Source organism: Paroedura picta, chromosome 2, assembly GCF_049243985.1.
Source record: "Paroedura picta isolate Pp20150507F chromosome 2, Ppicta_v3.0, whole genome shotgun sequence".
NCBI classification, from domain to species: domain Eukaryota; kingdom Metazoa; phylum Chordata; class Lepidosauria; order Squamata; family Gekkonidae; genus Paroedura; species Paroedura picta.
In genome coordinates this window covers 2,088,597-2,111,630 of record NC_135370.1, presented here as the reverse complement: position 1 = coordinate 2,111,630, position 23,034 = coordinate 2,088,597, and the positions used below count along the sequence as shown (strand labels likewise).

The following is a 23,034-nucleotide window of genomic DNA, read 5'->3' as shown; positions in this document are numbered from 1 at the left end:
TGTTTCAGAAGTATATAGAGGAACAACAAAAGACAAGGAAGGATGTACATGTGACACAAGGAGGGGCAGCATATTAAAACTAATTATCATCATTATTGAGGAGGGGGGGAGGAGGAGGAAGGGGGAGTGGATGGGATGCCTTATTGGGCCACTTGAAGCAGAGCTACATTCTTCTAAGTCCACTGGCCCTGGCCTGGGTGGCCCAGGTTAGCCTGATCTCACCAGACCTTGGAAGCTAAGCAGGGTTGCCCCTGGTCAGTACTTGGATGGGAGACCCCCACAGAAGTCTAGGGCTGCTCTGCAGAGGGCAGGCAATGGCCTCTGAATAACCTTTGCCTTGAAACCTAAGGGGTTGCCATAAAGTGGTGGTCTCTTGCTAGCATTTTTCTCCACCGGGACCATTGACTTCAATGGGCTAAGAAGGGCAGACCTGTCCTGGTTCTACTCCCTTCTCATTCTCACCCCTGTGCAAACTCTCCCCTCTCCCTTTCCTCCCCAGCCTTTGCTCTAACCACAAGGCGTGGCTACACATGCATTCATTTTAACAGGGTTGCCTCATCAGCCTCTTCAAGCTCTTGTCAAGAGGACATTCTTGATTTGCTTAACCCACTGCGGGCGCAGATGTGGACATGATTCTAAACCATAATAGTGAGAAGGAAACGGATGTGGGACAGAGGAGGATGTGGTGGAAGACACAGGCAGGCCAGCAGCGGGCCCCTTTCTTCTCTTTCTTACAATCATATATTTTATTTTTCTTTAGAGGGATACAAAGAAGAAAAAACTGCATATTTTATACTACAATTCTGCCATTTAGAAAAAGGATATCCCTAGAACTTACATTTAATAATGCAAATCTTTTATTTATTATTGTTATTATAACCCACCTTGAGCCTTTGGGGGGAAGCAGGTAATACAGGGGTAGTCAAACTACGACCCTCCAGATGTCCAGCGAATGCTGGCAGGGGCTCATGGGAATTGTAGTCTATGGACATCTGGAGGGCCGCAGTTTGACTACCCCTGGGGTAATAAATAAAATAATAATAATACTATTTGGTAATATTATTTAATAACAAGCAATTTGGATCCAACACCCATTTAACTTTCAATATCTTTTGCATCTCATTATGAATCATAATCCATTATTTCCTTGCCTTCTGGCAGGTCCACCACATGTGGTAGGTTGATGCATTTATATTTTGACATTTCCAACAATTAACACTTAGTAATTAATGCAATTAAATGGACCCCAGAGAATGGTAGAGGACAGGAAGGCCTGGAGGATCATTGTCCAAGGAGTTTGCGATGGGTCGGACACGACTTCACAACTAACAACAACAATTAATGCAATGTCTTGGGGATGCCCTTACTTTCTTAACCCTTGCTGGTGATCAAGGTTATGTCTGTCCAGCCCCCCTCCCCCAAACAAAAAGAAATGAAATTTCATACACACACCTGAGCTGCTCGATTTTAGCGTACGTAATGGGTCCCTTTCCAAGAATTTGGTCCACCTCATTGAATAGCTTCTGCTGTACGTCTTTGGAAGTAGTCAAGAAGTATACTGCCCAGGTGCACACTGTGGGGAGGGGCAGGCATCAGAGGAGAATGAAAGTACAGGTTTTGTCAGCAGCTCCTTTCTTTTGTAGCTGAAAATTGCCTTTCAAATGAATTTGAAATATACCACCCCCCCATATGTGGAGCTCCACAGCTGAAGCTCCACTGATCCTCAGGCTGACCCTCCTATCACTCCACTGAGCAAAGTTAATTTATGTATTTGTTTGGTGTAGCACCTCTGATCTGGAGAACCGATTCCCCACTCCGCCCATGTAGCCACCTGGGTCATCTTGGGCCAGTCACAGTTCTGTCCAAGCTCTCTCAGCCCCACCTACTTAACAAGGTGTCTGTTCCGGGGAGAGGCAGGGTAGGTAATTGTAAGCTGCTTTGGGACTCCTGTGGGTAGCAAAAAGTGGGGCAGAGAAAACCAGCTCTTCTTCTTCATCTACCCCACCTTTCCTTTGGGCTCAAGAAGGAAGCCTTCCTCCTATCTAAGGAGGCTTCCCCAGTTCATGTGGCTCTTCCACTGGAGGATGAGCTGGTGAAGCTGGAGTATGACTTCTTAGCCTGGAGAAAGCCCACTCGAAAGATGGCTGGATCCATCCCAACCAACTCACGGGGGAGGCAAAAGCACAAGATTTTAGCTGTTCAGGAAGGAGGGAGTCCAAGATAAAAGTGTTCTTGGTGCAAAAATAAGCCCCAACAATTTAATCTGAACCATCCTTGAAAAAGCTGACATCCGTAGTTCTCCCCTCAAACCCTCCATTTTAATTTCAGCATGTCCTGTCATTGTCAGAGGTTCTGCCCTACGTTTTTATCGCCGGCAAGAGACTCAGGGATGAGTTTATCCTCCTTTCAGATCTAGTCTACATCGAGGACTTCTCCCCATCACAACAGAAGTATATAGATATTTAAAACAATTAATTCCCACCCATTCAGGAAACCCTTCCATGGCCTTCAAGAAACCCTGGTTGAGCAAGCCTGATGCAACCTGATGGAAATTGGGGGGGGGGGGGGGATGGACAAGCTCTCAGGGCAGGTAGGGGAATGCCTCCTGTAGGCAGCTTGTCTTGTCAGCAGTCGTTTTGCAACTTCTCCTTCGTACTTCCAGGGAAAAAGCCTCGGAGGTCACTGTATTTGCTCAAGTCTTCTAAAAGACATTACTTCCAGAATGTGAGATAAACCATCAAAAGCAGGGGTAGTCAACCTGTGGTCCTCCAGATGTTCATGGACTACAATTCCCACGAGCCCCTGCCAGCAAACGCTGGCAGGGGCTCGTGGGAATTGTAGTCCATGAACATCTGGAGGACCACAGGTTGACTACCCCTGATCAAAAGGACTCTGACCCTGTCCCACAGGTTCCACCTGTCTCTCATCAAAGCAACTCTCTCTGTTCCAATATTTTTGGTTTTCCTTTAAACTTTGAGGTTGGAGGACTCTAAAATCCTGGAGCCTCACAAACACAACGCACACGTGTCAAAGCAGGAGATCCCAGAGCCCAGCTCCAGTGCTGCATGCCCCTGCTGCAGTGTGCCAGACCTCCCCTCTCGCTTGCCTCCCATCCAATAAGAAGGAAAATAAACACCCAGAATTGAGTCCACCAGCTGGTCTGGCCAGTGAGGCCTGGCATATAATTTTGGTACCATTAATAATAAGGCATTGTTGATTTTAATTGTTTTAAACTGTTTAATTGTATTTTATGAATGCAGTAAACTGCCCCGAGATGGCAGGTTTGATAGGAGCAGCCCAGAAATGTAAACAATAAATAAATAAACCAGAATGAAAAAAACAGCTCCAGAGAGCCTGGGGCGTTTCCACGTGCAATTCCATTAGCATCACATCTGCACAAAGTATCTGGCAGAAAGAGTCCGCTGGCCGTCCCTGGTGGGTGGACAGGGCTGTGTTTAAGATTAAGTGGATGCAAACAACAAAATTCTCAAATGCCTCTGGGTGAACATCTGCTTGCTGATCATTCCAGCTGAGAGGGAGGGAGGATTCTCTCTCATTCAACTGTATTCAGGTGAACATACAGAATGCAAGGTGTTGAGGTATGAATTCAAAAACGTTATTGTCTCAATCAAGGCCTAAGAAAGTCTTCCTCTCACACTAGAAGTGAGGACACCAACATCGTCTTTATACCCCTGACTTTAGCATGCTGACTTTATACCCCTGACTTTAGCATCTTTACCAGTAATTCCAAATGGGTCGCAGTGTTCGTTCGCCTGCAGCACTGATTTAAAGATTCATAATATCCATTCCACCGTACAGGGGTAGTCGACCTGTGGTCCTCCAGCTGTCCATGGACTACAATTCCCATGAGCCCCTGCCAGCAACCACTGGCAGGGGCTCATGGGAATTGTAGTCCATGGACACCTGGAGGACCACAGGTTGACTACCCCTGCCACCGTAAACTTCTGGGAGCCAAAGTAAAGCCCTGATGTACAAATGCTGCTGTTGGACAAAAATTTTGTTAGTCTTTCACTTAGTTTACTGAGAAATCTGACAATGTTTGAGTCCCGTGGCACCTTTAAGACCAATGAATGTTAATTCTGGGATTATAAAGGTGCCACTGGATTCCAGCTTTGTTCTATTGCTTCGGACCAGCACAGCTCCCCACCTGAATCAGGAAAATTTTTTTCACATTCAGAGTAGTTCAGCAGTGGAATAGGAGGTGGTGAACTCCCCCTCACTGGCAGTCTTCAAGCAAAGGTTGGATACACACTTTTCTTGGATGCTTTAGGATGCTTAGGGCTGATCCTGCGTTGAGCAGGGGGTTGGACTAGATGGCCTGTATGGCCCCTTCCAACTCTGTGGTTGGATCTGTGATTCTGTGATTCTATGATTCTAATCTATCTTACTGGGAAATGACCCTGCAGGAGTTCTGGCACAGACAGTCTGCCAGGCAACTTCCAAGTTTGCAGCTAACAGTCTCAGGAGTGTCTGATAAAGTTCTTGCCACAAGAAACTTGGGCTCTCTCTATTTAAAAAAAGTTAGTTTAAGAGGCGTAACAGGTGGCCTTAACATTTTCAAAGGGCAAGAACATCCTTCAGTGGATGTGTGATGTTTTATAAAACACGCATTACGTACTTACGCTTGGCAGTGATTATGGATCCCGCCAGGGAGAATATCATTGTGTCTTCCAATACCTGGAAACAGACATTGGTCCAGGAGAACAGGTTCAGTCTTTGACCGTTTTCTCTTCATCCCACCAAACCTGCATGTTCTGACAGCTACACTGAGGCGTCTGGAAGAAGGCAACGCATGACTTGTCTAGGGGCACCACAGGGCCCGAAGCTTATGCCCTTTCCCCCACATGCTGCAGTCCCAACCAGAATGGGACCCACATGTGTCCTGGAGGCACGAAATGCCAGAGCCAAGGCTGGGCAACATGTGATTCAGCCTGCAGGGGAGGTGGCGCTGAAGGAGCATTTCAATCAAATCCCAAAGCTTTGCAGCAGAGAATTCTGTTCCTGTACACATGTGCTCAGGAGTCAGTGCCACAAGGGTAAATAGTGCTCATGGGAAAGAAAGGGTTAAGAGAATCTCTCTCTCTCTCTCTCTCTCTCTCTCTCTCTCTCTCTCTCTCTCTCTCTCTCTCTCTCTGGAGTAAACATGGCCATTGCCCCCACCCTCTCATTAGTGAGATGTTAAGGCTCTTTGGCCCTTGCTTTGATATGGGGCCTCTTTTCTTCTCTCCCTGACTTGGGTTTGCAGCCATAGCAAGTTAATGCTTTAGCAGTTAATCTAGTCACAATTAGTTAAATGTGCGTACAGGAATATGTCATGTAAGATGTACTTCAGTTTTTTAAGTAAAATTTCTTTCTCACTGCCATTGGGATCAGATCATCTTTGTCATTTGTTTGAGCAGCCTTTTTCCCTTCACTATCCGTGTCTCCCTGAGCACAGCAGCCTAGATTCCCTCTCCTTCTCATGCGCCACCAAGACCTCCTTAATTGTTGCTGTGAGCTCGCAGAGCATCCACTGCCACCAGCTCCTCAACCGGGCATCCTTAAGTCCTCCCCCAACACCAGCCTTTCACCTGGGCCCCCCCTGGCATCTTTTCCAGCCTAAGGAAATGCAGCAACAACCCGCCTAACTGGAGGCCTTCTGGTCATGTGTGCGCTATGGATTCGTGGCTACGGATGGGCCTTCACCCTCGTCTCTTAGGGCCAATCTTTTAGGGGCCTTTGTCTTCCTTCGCTCCTCTGTGCCCCGGTGCCTTTGCAAGCAGGGGAGGCCAGCTCAGCACAAGACAATTGTTTATGCAATCCAAATTGGGGTGCCTCGGGTTCCATTTTGGGATTCAAGGGACTGGGGCCTATACACTTAGTAAACCTCAGTCTTGTAGGTCCGTCCCCCACAGGCCACCCCTATATAGCTTCTGTGGGCTTATTACAGAAGGGCAGACTATATCTTGGCTCAACAAACAGCTTCCAATCTAGCCTCCCTCCACCAAAAGAAAGCCCCCATGCAACACCCCCTCCCTAAAGCCTCATCACTGGAAGAGGAGAACCACCAGACATAACGCCTAGGAAAGAGTGGAGGACAAAAGAGAATCTGTGCACCATTAAATTAAACCCAATCCTTCGAGATGCAATCAGCTGCCGATCCAGCAGGACTCTGTTAAACAGACCATTATGCCCCCAGGTGGATATACCTGCTTGTCACTCTGGCTGCCCTGCAGCAGAGAGTCGATGAAGATGTGCCGGCTGAAATTCCTGCCCTGCCGCTCTTTGATGACTTTCTTCAAGACCAGCTCCATCTCCATCAGGGCTTCAAACATGCAAAAGAAAGAAAGTTCCTTTCCGGCCAGCAGAGGGCGCCATTCTGAAGCCCACACTGGGCCAGGCAGCTGGGTCCCCTCCGCCCCCCCGCGCCCCCCCCGCGCCCCCCCCCCCCGTAAAAGCCATGTGGCCTTCTACAGAGGACCAGAGGACAAGGTGCATCCATCTCACAAGTACCGCACCGGCCAGGGAGAGCCTCAATTGCAGCTTCCAACCATGCTGCATGCAGAACAGAACTATGCTGCAGCTTTACTGATTCATTACATTTATACTTTGTCCTTCCCCAGAGTAAGTATAAGTAAAATTCTTACAATTTACTTGTAAAAATGTACAAATAAAATTTCACATACTCAAAGTGAACATTCTGATTAAACTAGGGATGACATTATTTTTTATGCATTTATTTCATTTCTATGCCGCCCTTCCCCGAGGGCTCAGGGTGGCTTATAATGTTGATAGTTAAAAAATTAAAATATTTAAACATTAAATTATTATTAAAATCAATCTACTGTAAAACCCCAAAGACCCACCACCTTCCCTCCAATGGGAGGGAGGCAGAATAACATGCCAAGATGAAATTTACTGTAGGGCATTCAGAAGTTGTCATCTGTAATTTGTTCGGAAGTGGGTGAGGTTGGAAATTTTATGGTGCCCCAGATAGGATTTGGTTGAGGCCAGGCTAGGAAGATCTTGAGCCCCTTTTCGGAATGCTCCAAAATTTAACATCTTACCCAGAAAATTGGCAGACAGGGGATTAGTTGTGGGGTGGAGGGACTTTGTGTTGGTTTTATTATTGAACTAGCTTCAAAGCCCGTTCCTAAGAACGGGCCTTGAAAGGGCCCCTTCCCCTGGCCCCTGGCCAGACAGCTTAAGGTGGCCTTGGGCAGCATATCACAGCCAGATCAAACCAGATCAAGCAGGGCGGGTGGGGGCTGGGCAGCTCATTAGCAGGGCTCTTTAGCAGGCAGTCAGCAGGCCAGGAGGCCCTCGTTAGCAAGGCCTCCACCACGACCCTTTGCCCAGGGCCTCTCCCCTTACTTGCTGCTGGCTCCAGGCACTGAGGCGTCTGAGAACAAAGAGGCTAGAGTCCAGGGACGGAGGGCAGGAGCTGCAGGAGCAGGGCCAATCAGGGCAAAGCGGGCTGCACCCTGATTAGCCCTATTCTAACTTGGAGAGCCGGACACGTCCCACCCCACAGGCTGTTTCATAAATATATAGAGGAACAACAATGGATGAGGATGTTATGATTGTGATTTTAACATTGTATTTTATATCTGTTGTTCGCCACCGTGAGCTGGCTGGACCAGGAGCAGCAGCATGTCAAAATGTCATCCTCATGCTTAGTTTCCACCAATGGCCAGATAAACAATCCTGCTCGCTCTCACCAATGCTTAAAGGCAGGGCTTTCCGCCTGAACGCAAAGGAATGTTTAAACTCGAAGACCAAGGAAGTCAGGGGCATTGCAGTGGGCATGGAGGAGCCTGCTGGCTCACAGCCTCTCGCTGGAAATAAGGCAAGCCCGCTACTGGCCTATCTGGGTGGAAAGAGCAGAGGCAGAGTGGTGAACTCCCAGCTACTCCTCCCATCCAGGAGCAATGCTGACAATCAGGCATCGGCAGCACTCAGGAGGGATTTCTGGAACGTACTGTTAGGTCACGGGTGGTTTACAGAGACCCAACCCGGCTTTCAAGGCAAGAGACAGCCGGAGGTGGCGTAGCTGTGGCTTTCCTCCACTTGGCAGCCCTGGACCTCCTCCATGTTTGTCTCCATCCAAATATTCACCAGGGCTGACTGAACTTAGGTTCTGAGATCTTATTACATCAGGCTAGCCTGGGCTGTCCAAGCCAGGGAAGAGGGAACAGGGCCTCATTCGTGCCCCTTTTCAGGGGAAGTCCAAGGGGAAATGCACGGCCCACCTTGGGCTTGAGTGGCCACCAAAGCGGCCGAAACGCACCAGCCTATTCCAGAGCTCCAGGCAAGAACTGAGGAGTAGAACTTACCGGTTTCATACCTCTTTTTTCTGGTCACGCTTTTGTCAAGCGACCCGTCCAAGAACCCTTTCCCAATTTCTGCCCATATCTGAAGGGAAGAGAAACAAACGGATCGTGTTACCCTTTCATGTGATGAAAGAGATCTAGCTGACTTCCACCTGCGCTCCACACAAAGGCCTTTGGTGCCATAATCCCCGATGCACACTAAGATGCTGACTTGCAACAATTTACACCTGTGCAAGGTCACAATCTGCTGAAATTATTACACGGTTGCACTGAAATTATTACACGGTTGCAATAGTGTGCGTGAATGACAGCCCAGACAGGCCCACCAACCTGCCACTGTAGTGCAGATACTATCTTTTTCTTGCGGAAGGCCAAACGCAAGAGCTTTGTGGATCTCCCTGGCTCACGAAAGGGATGACCCAACTGGACAGGATCATGGACAGAGAAATCACAAATGACTGTGACCTTATATATCAGAACTCAAAAATGTCGCCTGCAGAAAACCAGACAGCCGGCTGGAACATGGGAACAGTACAGCCAATCTCAGAGAAGATCAAGGAGATCACCTGTAACTAGCTACCCACCTTGAGAGTCGCCATCCCGGGTGAGCAGAGCTGCCCTCGTCAAACGCAAGCATCAACAAACCAACAGAAACGGAACTCAAAATTGAACTCCTCCTCCAAACTTACCGCTTCATGGTTCCTGCGGAATCGGATTACTTCCTGGTCATCCTCAAACGTACTGCCCATTGCGATCTGGGTCACTGCTTTCATCGCAAAGCCCAACATGTGCTGGCTGAGAGGCACGTGCTGAGATTCCGGGACGGAGAGCCACTTGGACAGCAGCTCTTCCGACAACTGGCCAAAAGGAAAGGAGGAAAGAAAAATGTTGTCTGTCACCCTACTTAGCCTTGGTGCTCTTAAAATATGGTTAGTCTTTTAGGGGAACTTTTAATTAAGGATGCTTTTATTGTAGAGATATTGTCTTTATGATATGTTTGTGAACTGCTGCAAGCTGACAAATGCCGTGGGTCGCTGCAGACAGGTGTGCAAAGAAAGGAGGGGAAGATCTAGCTAGTTTTATCGCCAGGGCATGGGACTGGATATTTTTCTGTTTTTTTCATTTTCATTTTTTCATGGCCCAGGAGTGGCAGTCAACCAATATAATAAACATAGTAAACAAACAAACAAACAATAAAATAAATTGTTAATAAAATGGTAGCCAGACCAGCAGGTCATACTTAATTATTGGGCCACATATAAAGGGTCTGCAGCTGCTATTACTTATCATTACTAATTATTGACTGGGGGAAGGCACTGGCAAACCACCCCGTATTGAGTCTGCCATGAAAACGCTGGAGGGCGTCACCCCAAGGGTCAGACATGACTCGGTGCTTGCACAGGGGATACCTTCACCTTTACCTTAAGAGCCTCTTGTGGTGCAGAGTGGTAAGGCAGCAGACATGCAGTCTGAAGCTCTGCCCATGAGGCTGGGAGTTCGATCCCAGCAGCCGGCTCAAGCTTGACTCAGCCTTCCATCCTTCCGAGGTCGGTAAAATGAGTACCCAGCTTGCTGGGGGGTAAACGGTAATGACTGGGAAGGCACTGGCAAACCACCCCGTATTGAGTCTGCCATGAAAACGCTGGAGGGCGTCACCCCAAGGGTCAGACATGACTCAGTGCTTGCACAGGGGATACCTTCACCTTTACTTATTCTTAAAGTTTTTACATATATTTGCTTTCTTAGTCAATGCAATCTACAGGATGAGACCTGTACGTTCCTTTTATCCCCATGGCTCTGGATTAATGAATTATTTGCAGTTTATTGTATTTATAAGTCCAAGATCTCCACACCAATTTGACCACAGATGAGGAACGACGCCTGAGGGGGGAGATGAGGGAAGTTTGCAAAGCGATGCCTGGGACGGAGAAGGCAGGGAAAGGGGGACTTTTCTCACGTCACCAGGCTTCATACAATTAACAAGCAGGGGTCTTGACATGGGTAAAAGGAAGTCCTTCTTCACCCAAGAGAAATGAACACGTGGAATTCGCTACTGCAGGAAGCGGTGGCAGCTACGATCCTTCAAGAGAGGATCGGATAAGATTATGGAGCAGAGGTCCATGAATGGCTCTTAGCCGCAAGGGAGAGAAATAACATTATGACGCGGTGGATTCTTGGTGCCGGGGGAGGGGGGGCAACAACTGGGGGAGGGATCCTGGGGTTCTGGCCCCTGTGTGGCACAGAGCATTGCACTGGATGGTCCAATGGTCTGGTCCAGCATAGCTTCTTTTATGTCCTTGAGGGCCAATCAGATGCTCTTCCCCGTGCCGGCCCTCCTCCTCCTCCTCCTCTTCATGCTGCTTCATGGAAGAGCCGCAGGACATGAGCCATGGAGTTGGGGGAGGACAAGCTGAGGAAAAACAAGGAAGGATGGCTGGGTGTACCCCACTGCAGCCGTGTAGCGCTCCCTACCTTTCCGGCTGCCAGGGAGGCATGGGAGGCCAGCTGTGTGGACTTTGCCGCGGTGCACACCACTCCCTGACCTCATCACTGCTGGGAGGTTGACAGAGGCCACCTGGCCACCCTCCGCCACACTGGCTCCCCTTGCTAGCTTGGCTTCCCGGCCTTTCTTTGGCCCATTTTAAATGGATTTTGCCCCTAGTTGAGTCTATTTGCCCGTATGGTTGGACCACTGATCTGATCCAGGAGGTCTCTTCTTATGATCTTCTGGAGGCCTTGGTCTCTTGGTAAGAGTTTTGCGGATATTTCACTTCCCCCTGAAACGTGGCCACCGGTGTTTCTTTCCCCCTCACTAGGTCTGCCCTTCCACGTACGGCATCCCTTAACCAACGAGTCAGAAGGCGGTCCTCGGCTGGAGCCACTCACCTTCTGGATAACCGGGAAGTTGCTCTGCAGTGACTTGGCTACCCCAGTTTCGTAGAGTTTCTTCCTTAGGCAGCTCTCGCCCACATCTCCCCCCAGGCCAGACTGGTACCGCAGCAAGGACTTCAGCATCGTCTCAAACGGGTCCGCTGAAAGAGGGAGGCCAAAGTCAAGCAAACATCTCTGCAGCGCTTAGTCAAGGGGCCGTCCAGAGGCAAACCGTTCCAAAATGCTGAAGGGCACGGGGTTTGAGTTGTGGGGCTGGGGATTCTGCTCTCGGAGGGGAAACAGTAGCATCCAGAAATCCTCAATTCTGCAGTGTGAACAGGGATTCATAAAAGAGCACCAGGCATTGGATTCTGAATGGTTCTGCTTCTGGGTGATCCAAAAACTTCAGAACAGCGTGTGAGACCATTGCTATCCAAGCATCTCCGCTTTATTGGTTCTCCTTGTGTTTGCAGGAAACAGAGGCCAGAGAGGAAGGGAAGAACGGAAGAGGCAGGCAACATGGCCGCCTTGAAGAGGACAGCGGGAGGAATCAGGTGTCAGCCAAAACATCCGGCAACCCATCTACCGGGGACCAATTTCTCTTGAGAGAGCCAGCTTCTGTCCGACTGTCTGTGGTGGGGAGAGGAAGTGAAGGCGATGGGAAGCCACTTTGGGACTCCTTCAGGTAGAGAAAAGCGGGACAGTAAAGACCCAGTTCTTCAGGGTTGCTATCCTGAGGCAAACCACCTCTGAAATCCCGACAGGCCTGTCACGAGTCGACTGTGACAATGGGATTTTCTAACCCACAGCTGCAGGACAGTCACTTTGTGGGTTCCGTAATGCCTTATGTGAATTGTGTGGCAAAATATCTGCAGCTCATTTCAATTAACAAAAACCCTCTCCAAATAAAGTTGTGCCACTCCTGTAACAGATACAGGTTTTCAAGCACCTCAGACCCCAATTCTGGGCCTACAACTGTGTGACATTGACATTGTGTACATCTGAGGTCATGCAAATCAAAGAATTTTTTTTAAAGCCAATGCAAATCTTGCACACAGAGTCTGCAGTGCAATTTTGTCTTTATCCTCCCTCTCAGCATTCACTGGAAAGAAAATGTGCATTAAATAAAAAGGAGGCTGGCTGAAAGCCTAAGGCAAACATGCCACATATCCCTAAACCACACAAAGCATAATGGAGATATCCAGTGAGCCTGAAATCGGTCCTAAACTCTTCAAGGTGAGGCCTTTCAGTTCCTGCGCCTCTCTCCCTGGCTCAGTTCTTTTCTTTGCCCAAAGCCCAATTTACAAGCAGTTAAGTTAAATGGATGGGTTTTTCCCCAGCCTGGTTCGACAGCGTTAAGAAAGAACACAAAACAGGAGTCAAGAAAGCCCAGCGCCAGCAAAACAAAAACAGGTTTAATTATTATGGGCCTTTTCAAAAAGAGAGATTTTGAAGACCTTTAGATCTTTCCTGCTGTGCAGGGGGAAAGGGAGGTTTTTCTCTTCAAAAGAGAGGGAGAGGGAAAGACAAAGCCTTCCGCTTGATGGACATGATGGTAAAAGAGGAAGAGAGAGCTTACACTTTCTCATGTGATTTACCTCACCATCTCTGCCAGGTACCCAAACATGACTTACAACCACACATGGTTCTCTTTCAGCGTGAGGGCCCACAGCAACTGTGCTCAGACAGGCCGCTGTTCTTACAGAGCAAGTACCTTAACCAGAACGGCTACCCCCAAATGGACCTTCCCACACAATACCCAGTAAAGACCTGTCAGCAATTCCAAAACGGTCGCAGAAAGCCTTACGCTTGGCTAAATCATCTTTAAGTGCCACAAGACTCCCTTTTGACCTGGTGGCTTATGGGAATAATCACCATTCCCCATGTTAATTTAATTTGATACCTTTTTTCTGCAGGTGATACAATTGTTCAACCTAACTCATCCCAATCCTCTACTCAATTCTTGCTAGAGGCTGCAAGTCTGATGTTAAACAGAATTTACCCCCAAGCAACCGGGGCAAATTGAATGAGGGGGGCATCCCTCCCATTCCTTACAAGGAAGAGGGTACCTTTCCCCCCAGGCCACCCCTCAATTCCTTCAGCACAGGTACACCTGTACCTCTACAGGGCGCATGGCCAGGTCAGACCACAGACACCAAGTGAGCACAGCCGCTGTTCAGCAAGATCTCCCCAAGACCATGAGGCTCCTGGGCTCTACAGAATGCATCTGCAGCATGGTGCAAGGTCGTTTAGAGGGGTGGATTCTCATCTGGAGAACCGGTTTGATTCCCTATTGCTCCTCCACATGAGGCCTGTTGGAGTCACCTTGGGACAAGCCCAGTTCCCTCAGAACTCTCCCAACCCCACCCGCCTCACAGGGGGCCTGTTCCAGGGAAAGGGACCACAGCTGCTTTGGGACACATGAGGCCTCCTGGGTGACACTGAGCCAGTCCCAGTTCTCTCACAGCTTTCTCACCTGCCTCACAAGGTGCCTGCTGTGAGGAAGAAAAAGGAAGGAGATTCTAACCTGCTTTGAGAAAAGTGGGGTGTAAAAAACAACTTCTTCTATTATAATCTGGTTCTAAGGCTTTGATTCACAGGTGGTGTGAGTAGCAAGGGTTTTTTAATGGGACACTTACAACAGCCTAGTGGTCTCTGGTTGTCATTTGTATGCTACAACTAACGGGTGGGGCCTTCAGGGAAAGTCTTTGGCGGAGGGAGGGAAAGGGGGCAGGTTTGAGACAATTGAAGATGGCGCCGTGCTAGCCCGTTCCGTAACGAGCTCCCAAGCCAAGCAGAGGGCCAGGAGCAGAAGCACCTGGAGGACCTGAGCGAGATATGCGAATCTCGCTCGCCGGTCACCCCAGGAACCGGGAACAGCATCCTGAGGGTCCAACAGATCCGCGGAGATTAAGTTCTCTGGATCATCGCTGCCTGTGCTCGGGGTCATAACGGCGTCCTTGTCGTAAATAATCTTCTAAGCTTGGAACGACCAGCTGATAAAAGCCTGCACTTTTCCCAGACCATTTTTTTTTCTCCAGCTTGAAAAGAGAAGAAGTCTGAGGAACGCAAAGACTGTGAGTTTTCTGTTTGATTTTCTCTTCTTCAAAGCCAGGCATCAACCCCCCTCCTCCCCCCCTAACCAATTTACAAGAGAATTCTTTCTTCGGACGGGAGGCAAGCCAGCTAAATACATTCGTTAAAACTGACAAAGAAAGAACTTGAGAATTTGTTAATGAGAGCTCAGGGGGAGTTCTTGACAGAATACGGAGATTGTTTTAACTGATAACGTCTGATCGCTCGAACTCTCGCGAGACGCTCTGTTACTGCATACTGTATACAGAAATGGAAAATCTAACAAACGCACAGATGTTTTATTTGTTAAACAAAGGCAACTTAGAGATACTGAAAGTAGTCAAAAAGATTGAAAATGAAATTCAAGATACCAGGAAAGAGCTCTCAGACAGAATCGACGGTTTGAAGAAAACAGCTGATGAAAACACAATTCAGCTGGCAACACACCAAACGAGAATCCAATGTCTGGAAGTTAAACAACAGGCGTGGGAGAGAACTCTGGAAGTAGAACTCAAAGCTAGGAGCATTAAAATCAAAGATGTCTCAGAAGAATTTGGGAAAATAGACCTAAGAAGGAAATCCCTAAAAGCCCGGAAGACTACTTAGAGGAGGAAGAGATTCGGATTGATAAAGTATACAGAGTCTACTTCATGGAAAAGAACACAATTCCATTTTCTGCGACCACCTGAAGAATGTGATGAACAGTGGAGCATTTACTTGGCTTTTCTTGGGAAAGACAGCAGCAACTCTTAGGTTAGGGCCAACATACGAAGGGAACTGACTTTATATTACTTATAAGATAATAATAGATTATACTCTCATATGTATCAACAATTACTTTGCTAAGAAAGACGGCAATAACTTTTAGGTTAGGACTAATATGCGATCGGAACTGAATATGTACGTTATAAGAGGATGGCAAATTATACTTTCACGTGTATCAATAATTATTTGGCTAGCTGGTTGTTTCTCTTTCTTTTAAACTTATGCGATGGGAACTGAGTATGTACTTTTAAAGATAAGAACGGATTGTGCTTTTACATGTGTCAATGATTATTCTGCCAGCTGGTTGTTTCTTTTTCTTTTCTATCTTTCTGTAAATGCTTATATATAAGAAAAAAAAGAAAAAAAAGGAAAGGGGGCAGGTTTAATGAGGGCCTGGGGTTGTAGAACAAAGCCTGACTCACTTTCACTTTTAAACATCAGCAAACAGAACTTTCACACAATTTGAATTTTCTAACGGCAAAACATTCTTTTGAATTTGGACTGACTAATGAGTTTTTGTCATTTTCTCGGGTGAGGTCCAGGCTCTGTTGAATGGCGAAATGTGCAATGAGAACACCCACTGATACCTGAACATGGCCCTGCAGCATGATGCTTTTCAGAGTCTCCCCCAGAGTCTCTTGGAAGCTCTCCTGGCATCTACATAGAAAGCAAAACCCTTCCTACCTGTTTATAAATGTCCCATGCCAATTAATAAGGACAGTATCACTAATGAATGGAATAAGGATCGCGGTTGCCCGAAGATGCCAAAGCAAAGGGAGAGGGCCCTAAATCTTATACCTGTTGACTCTATGACAGGGTATTTCTTGCAAGGGCTCATGGGAATTGTAGGCCATGGAAACCTGGAGAGCCGTTATTTGGCCACCCTTGCTCTATGGACTTCAAGCTGCAACTTACTCAGCAAAAAATCATGTCTTGGTTATACTGGACAAAACTGCAATTTAGTAAGGGACTAAGCAACATTTCTAATTGCTGCTGCTGCAAATGACACAGCATTTCTCTTAAAAATATACTTTGGGTCTGCCCAATAAAAGAGAGTGCCAGCTTGGTGTAGTGGTTGTTGTTGTTATTATTATTAAATGTATTTCCCACCACTCCCTTGCGGCTCGTGGCGGGTCACAGTGTCTTAAAACCCCGTTAAAAACCCCATTAAAAGACATAAAAATACCCCCAGCGGGGCAGAAAAGAAAAACCCCACCCCACTACTAGAGGGGTGGAGAAGGAGGTCCCGACGATGTTTGCTTCGAAACCCTGGAGGGAGGGGCGGTAATCTACCTCGCCGACCCCAGCCTCAACCATATAGCTGGCGGAAGAGCTCCGTTTTACAGGTCCTGCGGAACTCTGAAAGATCCCGCAGGGCCCGCAGCTCTCCTGGGAACGCATTCCACCAGGCAGGGGCCAGGACTGAAAAGGCTCTGGCCCTAGTTGAGGCTAGGTGTGCTTCCCTGGGGCTGGGAACAGTGAACTCTAATCTGGAGAGCCAGGTTTGATTCCCCACTCCTCCACATGCAGCCAGCTGGGTAACCTTGGGCTCGCCACTGTCCCGTTCTCTCACTGAGCAGTTCTGTTAGAGTTCTTTCAGCCTCACCTACCTCACAGGGTGTCTGCTGCGGGGAGAAGAAGAGAAGGTGATAGGAAGCTGTTTGTAAAGTCCTGCAGGTAGTGAAAAATGGGGTATAAAGCCCACTTCTCATTCAGTCTTTAGGGGAGGAAGTAATTACTCATATCAATTTCTTATGAGAATATTCATTAATTTTGGAGGAGGTTCGGGTACTTTTAAATAATTTGCCTGTCTCCTGGGGAATGAATGAATCTCTGTGCCCTCACAGTGACAGCCCTGGGGAGACAAATGTCCAATTCCCCGTCATCCGGAGGCCTTTCAGTCTGATCAATGTTTGAGTACATCACATGTAGATGACAATTGTGTACAGTCATTTTTAGATAAGCAGCAATCTTTTATAGAGACTTATATCTATAGTATTACTTCAATTGCTGATATATTAATTTCTGTTTGGGAGTTTGAGCGGTAATAAAAAATTAAAGAACTGCAAAACATTCCTTTGGAGCTACGCACTTGGAAGTCTGGCTGCACGGTTCTAAAAAACTTTGGCATGTACAGCTCAGGAACCAAATTTTCCTACCTCCCCTGTGCTGAAGTCCACAGCACCATCTGAAATGCTGGCTGAGGGGTCAGAGAACCCAGAGAAATTATGTTGGGGCAATGTGGAAGTCTGTAGTAGGAGGAGGATGGAAATAAGTGAACACACAGACACCCATCCGATCAGTGGAAGCAGAAAGCAACGTCTGGGTCCGAGTGCCATGTATGTGATCATGCCCTTTCCTCACCTGCGTTCGTGACCTTCTTGACCTTCCTGTCTTGGTACCTTCACCACTCTCAAGATCTGAGAGCCAGTTTGGTGTCGTGGTTAGGAGTGCGGACTTCTAATCTGGCATGCCAGGTTCGATTCTGCGCTCCCCCACATGCAGCCAGCTGGGGGACCTTGGGCTCGCCACGGCACTGATAAAACTGTTCTGACCGAGCAGGAATCTCAGGGCTCTCTCAGCCTCACCCACCCCACAGGGTGTCTGTGGTGGGGAGAGGAATGGGAAGGCAACTGTAAGCCGCTTTGAGCCTCCTTCGGGTAGGGGAAAGCGGCATATAAGAACCAACTCTTCTTCTTCTTCAGTAATATCAGGGCTCTCTCAGCCTCACCCACCCCACAGGGTGTCTGTTGTGGGGAGAGGAATGGGAAGGCGACTGTAAGCTGTTTTGAGACTCCTTCGGGTAGAGAAAAGCAGCATCTAAGAACCAACTCTTCTCCTTCTTCAGTGATATCAGGGCTCTCTCAGCCTCACCCACCCCACAGGGTGTCTGTTGTGGGGAGAGGAAAGGGAAGGCGAATGTAAGCAGCTTTGAGACTCCTTCGGGTAGGGAAAAGCGGCATATAAGAACCAACTCTTCTCCTTCTAGACTGGAAGCTCCTTGGGGCAGAGAGCTGCCTTGTTTGCTGACACAACTCACTGTTCCTGAGTATTCCTACAAGCGCCCAAAGTTACCAACCCAAAGTGTGAATCCAGCGGCATCTTTAAGATCAACGACGTTTAATTCTGGCCCTAAGCTTTCATGCGCCTCTTCAGATGCATTGACATTACCTCAGTTCTGCCACTACAGATTTCAGATCATGAAGCCTCCAGGCTACTCCTGAGCCAAGGAATCCTCTCAGATCCTAAACCTTCAATATCGGAGAAGTCATTTGTGCTTTGCTCTTGCTGTCCCTGCAAAAGGAGCCTTCTATCAATCGGCCGGTCTCTGGCCCAGAAATGGCTCTTGAATCTTGCATGACACAAGCCTAGCCGCTTGGTCACCCCCCCACCCCCCAAAATCCCTCTGCATTCTCTCTCTCTCTGGCAAGCCGGCTTGCCTCACGAATTTTGCAGCCTTTCTCTCCCTAAGAAAGGACAGGCGCACTAAACGCCAGGTTCCTTTTTAAAAGGCAAACATCTATTCAAAAGACGTCAGGAGAAAAACGTAACCTTCTATCCTGCTGTGACTTTGGCAGGTAAATTTTGAGGCCTTGGGGCTGAAGGTCTCCCTGTGCTCCCTTCGGAAGCAGAAGAGGCTTCAGTGGCCAAGAGTGGTGCCGGCCTTGAACTTATGCTTGTCTGTTTTGGCCTCATATATCGTGGCCTAGCTATTTTATTGACTTCATTTATTATACCTCACCCTAGCAGTGCTGGCCCCCTCGGGCTTCGGTGATTGCTAAGGCGGCCAAACCGCACCGAACCGCTCACCCCTAAGTCCTTGCCTTTCTCCCCAATGGGGACCTAAAATGGTTCCCACTGTTCACTTTTCCTCTATGTTACCCCCACAACAACCCTGAAAGGTAGGCTAGACAAGACATTGCAACTGGCCCAACTGGGTCTTGATGGCACTTCCATCTCTTCACTGAACAGATCCTGCTGGGTGCTTCCAGGGTGACCCAGTAGCCAGAGTGGCTGGATGGGTCAGTGATGGGGCAGCCTCTCTCTTCTCCTGGGGAAATCTCCCAGCACTCACCAGAGGCAGGATCTCCCACCTTCCTCCTCTAATTTAGCACAGTCTGACATTTCTTCATAGTGGATGAGGATATCATGCAGCACACGTATTTATATTAAGAAAGCTGAAGCCGAGTTTAATCATTATTTGCATGTTGATTTCTTCAAATTAACTTTACCACAGTAACAGTCCTCACCCCAGGAGAGAGGCAGAGAGGAAGAAGAAGAAGACTGTTCAACTGTTCACACACGGGGGGGGGGGGGGGGGGGGCTGAGCTTTCAGGCCCCCTCCCTCCCTCCTGGAATCATAGATACTCAAATTAGGCTCCAGAGATTTCCCTACAGAATGAGGGCCTGAGAGGCCTGGGTTCAAATCCCCACCACCTTTGCCATGAAACTCCTTGGGGGACCTTGGACCAATCGGGCAGGCCATTTTAAATACATAAATACATCTTTATTTTTATAACCCACCCACTCACCTGTCTAGCTCAGGGCGGGTGACAACATGCTTACCACAGCCAAATAAGATCATAAACAGTGAATGACAAAATGGTCAATCAATTCCCCCCCCCCCCCCCAATAATGTCAAACTTCCTTTGTACTACATTTTAGTAACCGGTTGTGAAGGGATTTTTCCCCTGCCATTTCAGACAGACCCATTTTAGTAACTGGCTGCTAGAGGAATTTCTTTACGCATTCACACAAACCTGCCTGCGTGGAGTTAACAAACTGTGGTAGATCCATTTTTCAGGGAAGTGGCTTCCCTCCATTTCCTACCCCCTTCCGAATCACAGTGGTGCGCTGTTTGAAATGTCCATAGTGCTTCCGACATGGCCCCTTCCTCCCACCACCCGTTTTCACCGTGTGACCCTCCTCCTCGGAGGATTTTTTAAGTTGAGGAGTATAGCGCAATACCGGTATAGCACCTTCCGTGCTACAGCAGCACCACGCTTTAGCACTTCAGAGACGGGTCATTAATGGAAGGAAATCCACTGCATGAAACCCCCGTCCTTGGATCACTTTGGGCTGAAATTGGGTCAACAATGAATAACATCTGGTTTAGAATGATAATGGGAAAATCTTCACCTTCTCAGCTCATTCTACGTCAGCAGTTCTTTGTGGGGGGTAAAAGAGGAGAGGGAGAAGGGTCTTTGCTCACTGGGAGTTTGTTCCACCAAGTTGTGGCCTGGTCCTGGTCCTGGTTGAGGCCAGGCTGCGGGGGGGCATAAGCAGATAAGTGGTCCCTCAGGTAGCCAGGACCCAATATAAATTAAATATAAGCTTCCTAGATCCACATGTCCACAAACTACAATTCCCATGAGCCCCTGCCAGCATGAAGAGCCACAGTTTGGCCACCCCTGGCCTAGAATCTGGGAAACCCAGATTCGAACCCCCCCCCCCTCTGCCAGGGAAGCTTGCTGGGTGACCTGGGGCCAGTAACACACCCTCAACCTACCCTACCTCACAGGGTTGCTGTGAGGATAAAGCAGTGGAGAATGTTGTGCACTCCTTTGGGTCTCCATTGGTGAGAAAGGTGGGGTACATGTGATGTAAATAAAAGTATTAAAGCTCTCTCTTTGCAAACGGAAACCTAAGAAACCAGAGGAATAAACTCTGGTTTCACCAAAATGTAGATTTCCACAGGGAGGCCTTCTTGGAAACGCAATGTTTATTTTAGGGAGGAGTTTCCGCCCAGACTCACAGGTCCTGTTGGGGTTGATGTGCTGCTTCAAGACATCGATGGAGCCCAGGCTGATGACCAGGTGCCGCCCAAACCAGCAGGAGACGACCGGCCCGTACTTCTCGTGGAGGTTTACCAGGAATTCATGCAAGCTGCCCTTGGTGACGATATCAGGGAGGTTCCCATCTCTAGGAAGGAAGCAGGAGAACCATCACTGGACGGCAAGGAGTCAAAGGGCAGGTCAGGCCGTTACCTTTCCTGCGCATTCAGAGCACCAGTCCAAGAGGGGCCCAACAGCAGGCTCATTGGGACTTCCTGCTCACCAGAACTCCCGGGCTTTGCCATAATCTGTTGCCATCCACAGCACTCCTAGGCATTACCCTAATTAACAGTGCAATCCCAGGGAGAGTTTAACCCATTCTAAGACCACTGAAATCAATGGGCTTACACTGGAGCAATTTTTCTTAGGGTTGCACTGTAAGAGAGCCATCCTAAACCCGTTTACTCAGAATCACACTATTCAAGAAAATCTCTTTTGGATTGTACCGCTAAATAGCAGATGTACATTGGATTATGCAATATACAAATGAACAAATTCAGGCATGTGCATAAAGCATAACACCAGTCATTTACTCTAGAAACAAATCCAAAACAGGATACATTTGCAGACGTAACAATAAAATAAACCCCTGCCAAATGCAATAAAACAGAATGCCAAATGAGTCTTGGCACAAGCATGCACTAGTGGCTCAAAGCAACAGGTTTTACATAAGGAGTATTGAATTCAAGCCCCCAAGATTAAGTTGGTTATCTTCCTGGTTTCTGTGGTTTCTCAAGTCTTTAATAGTGCCAGTTTAGCGGGATTATGTGAATTATGGCCATGAGCAACTGCCTTAAACCCATTTGCACAGTTTTACTGTAGAATCACAGAATAATAAAGTTGGAAGGGACATCATGGGTCATCTAGTCCAACCCCCTGCACTATGCAGGACGCTCACATCCCAATTGCTCATCTACTGTCACCTGCCACCCCCTTGAACCTTCACAGAATCAGCCTCTCCATCAGACGGCTCTCCAGCCTCTGCTTAAAAATTTCCAAAGATGGAGAACCCACCACCTCCCGAGGAAGCCTGTTCCACTGAGGAACCGCTCTAACTGTCATTTATCGACCGCATCATGCTCCCTTTCTGTTTCTTTGTGCTCTTTTGATCTGCTCTATCTTTTTCAGTTGGGTATCTCCCCCGTTTTCAGGGAGCTGTTTTACCATGATTAAGCCTTGCTCTTTCCCAGGCCTTGGGCATACAAGCTCAGATCCTTAACAGGAACGTGAGACTGGCAGAGTTCCTGTGTGCATTAGGGAGAGGAAAAGAATATGTATTACAGACCCCTACAAAAAAACACACTTACTTTTCATCCGTCGGTGTCACACCTGGGATACCTGAAGCCTGCCTGGAAGCCTGGAAAAGAAGGGGGGGGGTTGAAAACCTCAGTCAACTGTGACTAACTGCACAATTCTACATGTGTCTATTCAGCAGAGGTGGTGGAAAGGGATATCCAGCAGCATCCAGCTTAAGGAGACTCCTCATGGGTTTTAAGGCACGAGACAATTGGCCATTGCCTGCCTCTGCAGGGTGACCTGGGAATTCCTTGGTGGTCTCCCATCCAAGTCCTGCCCAGGCCAACCCTGCTTAGCTTCTGAGATGTGATGAGATCAGGCCATCCTGGGCCCCTCAGGACTCCCAGGCCCTCATCCAGGCTGGCCCTGCTGAGCTTCTGAAACCCGATGAGACCGGACTAGCCTGGGCCGCCCCACTCAGCAGCAGGGCCAACAATAGGCAGTGGGGCTTAGGGCCAGATAAGTGGATTCGACCAGGTGAGAAGAACATCTGGGCTGCAGTTCTCAGAGCCGTGATAGATGTGATTTGGGATGGTTGATTATTAGTAATAGCCGTGGTTGTATTTTTATTATTATTATTATTTGTAGTAGGTTTATTATTATTATATTAGCAGGCGTGGGACCTCCACGGCAGGGGTCCTCAACCCCTGGTCCACAACCCGGTACCGCGAAGGGCACAGTACCGGGCCGCCACCGGCCGCGCCCGCCTACCCCTCCCCCTCCCCCCCACAGCAAGAAGCTTGCCAGGCTGCGAGCGAAGTGGCCCGGCTAGCTGCTCATTGAGAAGGGGGAAGAGGCAGGCGTTGCTGCCGGCACGCAAACACACATGCTCGTTTGCGCCCCTGCTGGTGAAAACGCGC

General features: G+C 48.4%; 1 protein-coding gene across 2 annotated transcripts in view; it reads right to left on the bottom strand.

Annotated features, from left to right (window-relative positions):
* The window catches only part of CYP20A1 (cytochrome P450 family 20 subfamily A member 1), a 33,036-nt gene that overhangs the window by 8,972 nt on the left and 1,030 nt on the right, over positions 1-23,034 (bottom strand). The window contains exons 2-9 of one of the 2 annotated variants that reach the window (XM_077319209.1): positions 22,186-22,235; positions 20,800-20,966; positions 11,220-11,365; positions 9,023-9,190; positions 8,337-8,415; positions 6,210-6,325; positions 4,644-4,698; positions 1,453-1,573 (exon numbers count right to left, since the gene is read on the bottom strand). In XM_077319209.1, the coding sequence (XP_077175324.1) occupies positions 1,453-1,573; positions 4,644-4,698; positions 6,210-6,325; positions 8,337-8,415; positions 9,023-9,190; positions 11,220-11,365; positions 20,800-20,966; positions 22,186-22,235 (902 nt within the window). Of the gene's footprint in view, positions 1-1,452; positions 1,574-4,643; positions 4,699-6,209; positions 6,326-8,336; positions 8,416-9,022; positions 9,191-11,219; positions 11,366-20,799; positions 20,967-22,185; positions 22,236-23,034 lie in introns of those variants that run through there. The other variant, XM_077319210.1, reaches the window with a different exon arrangement.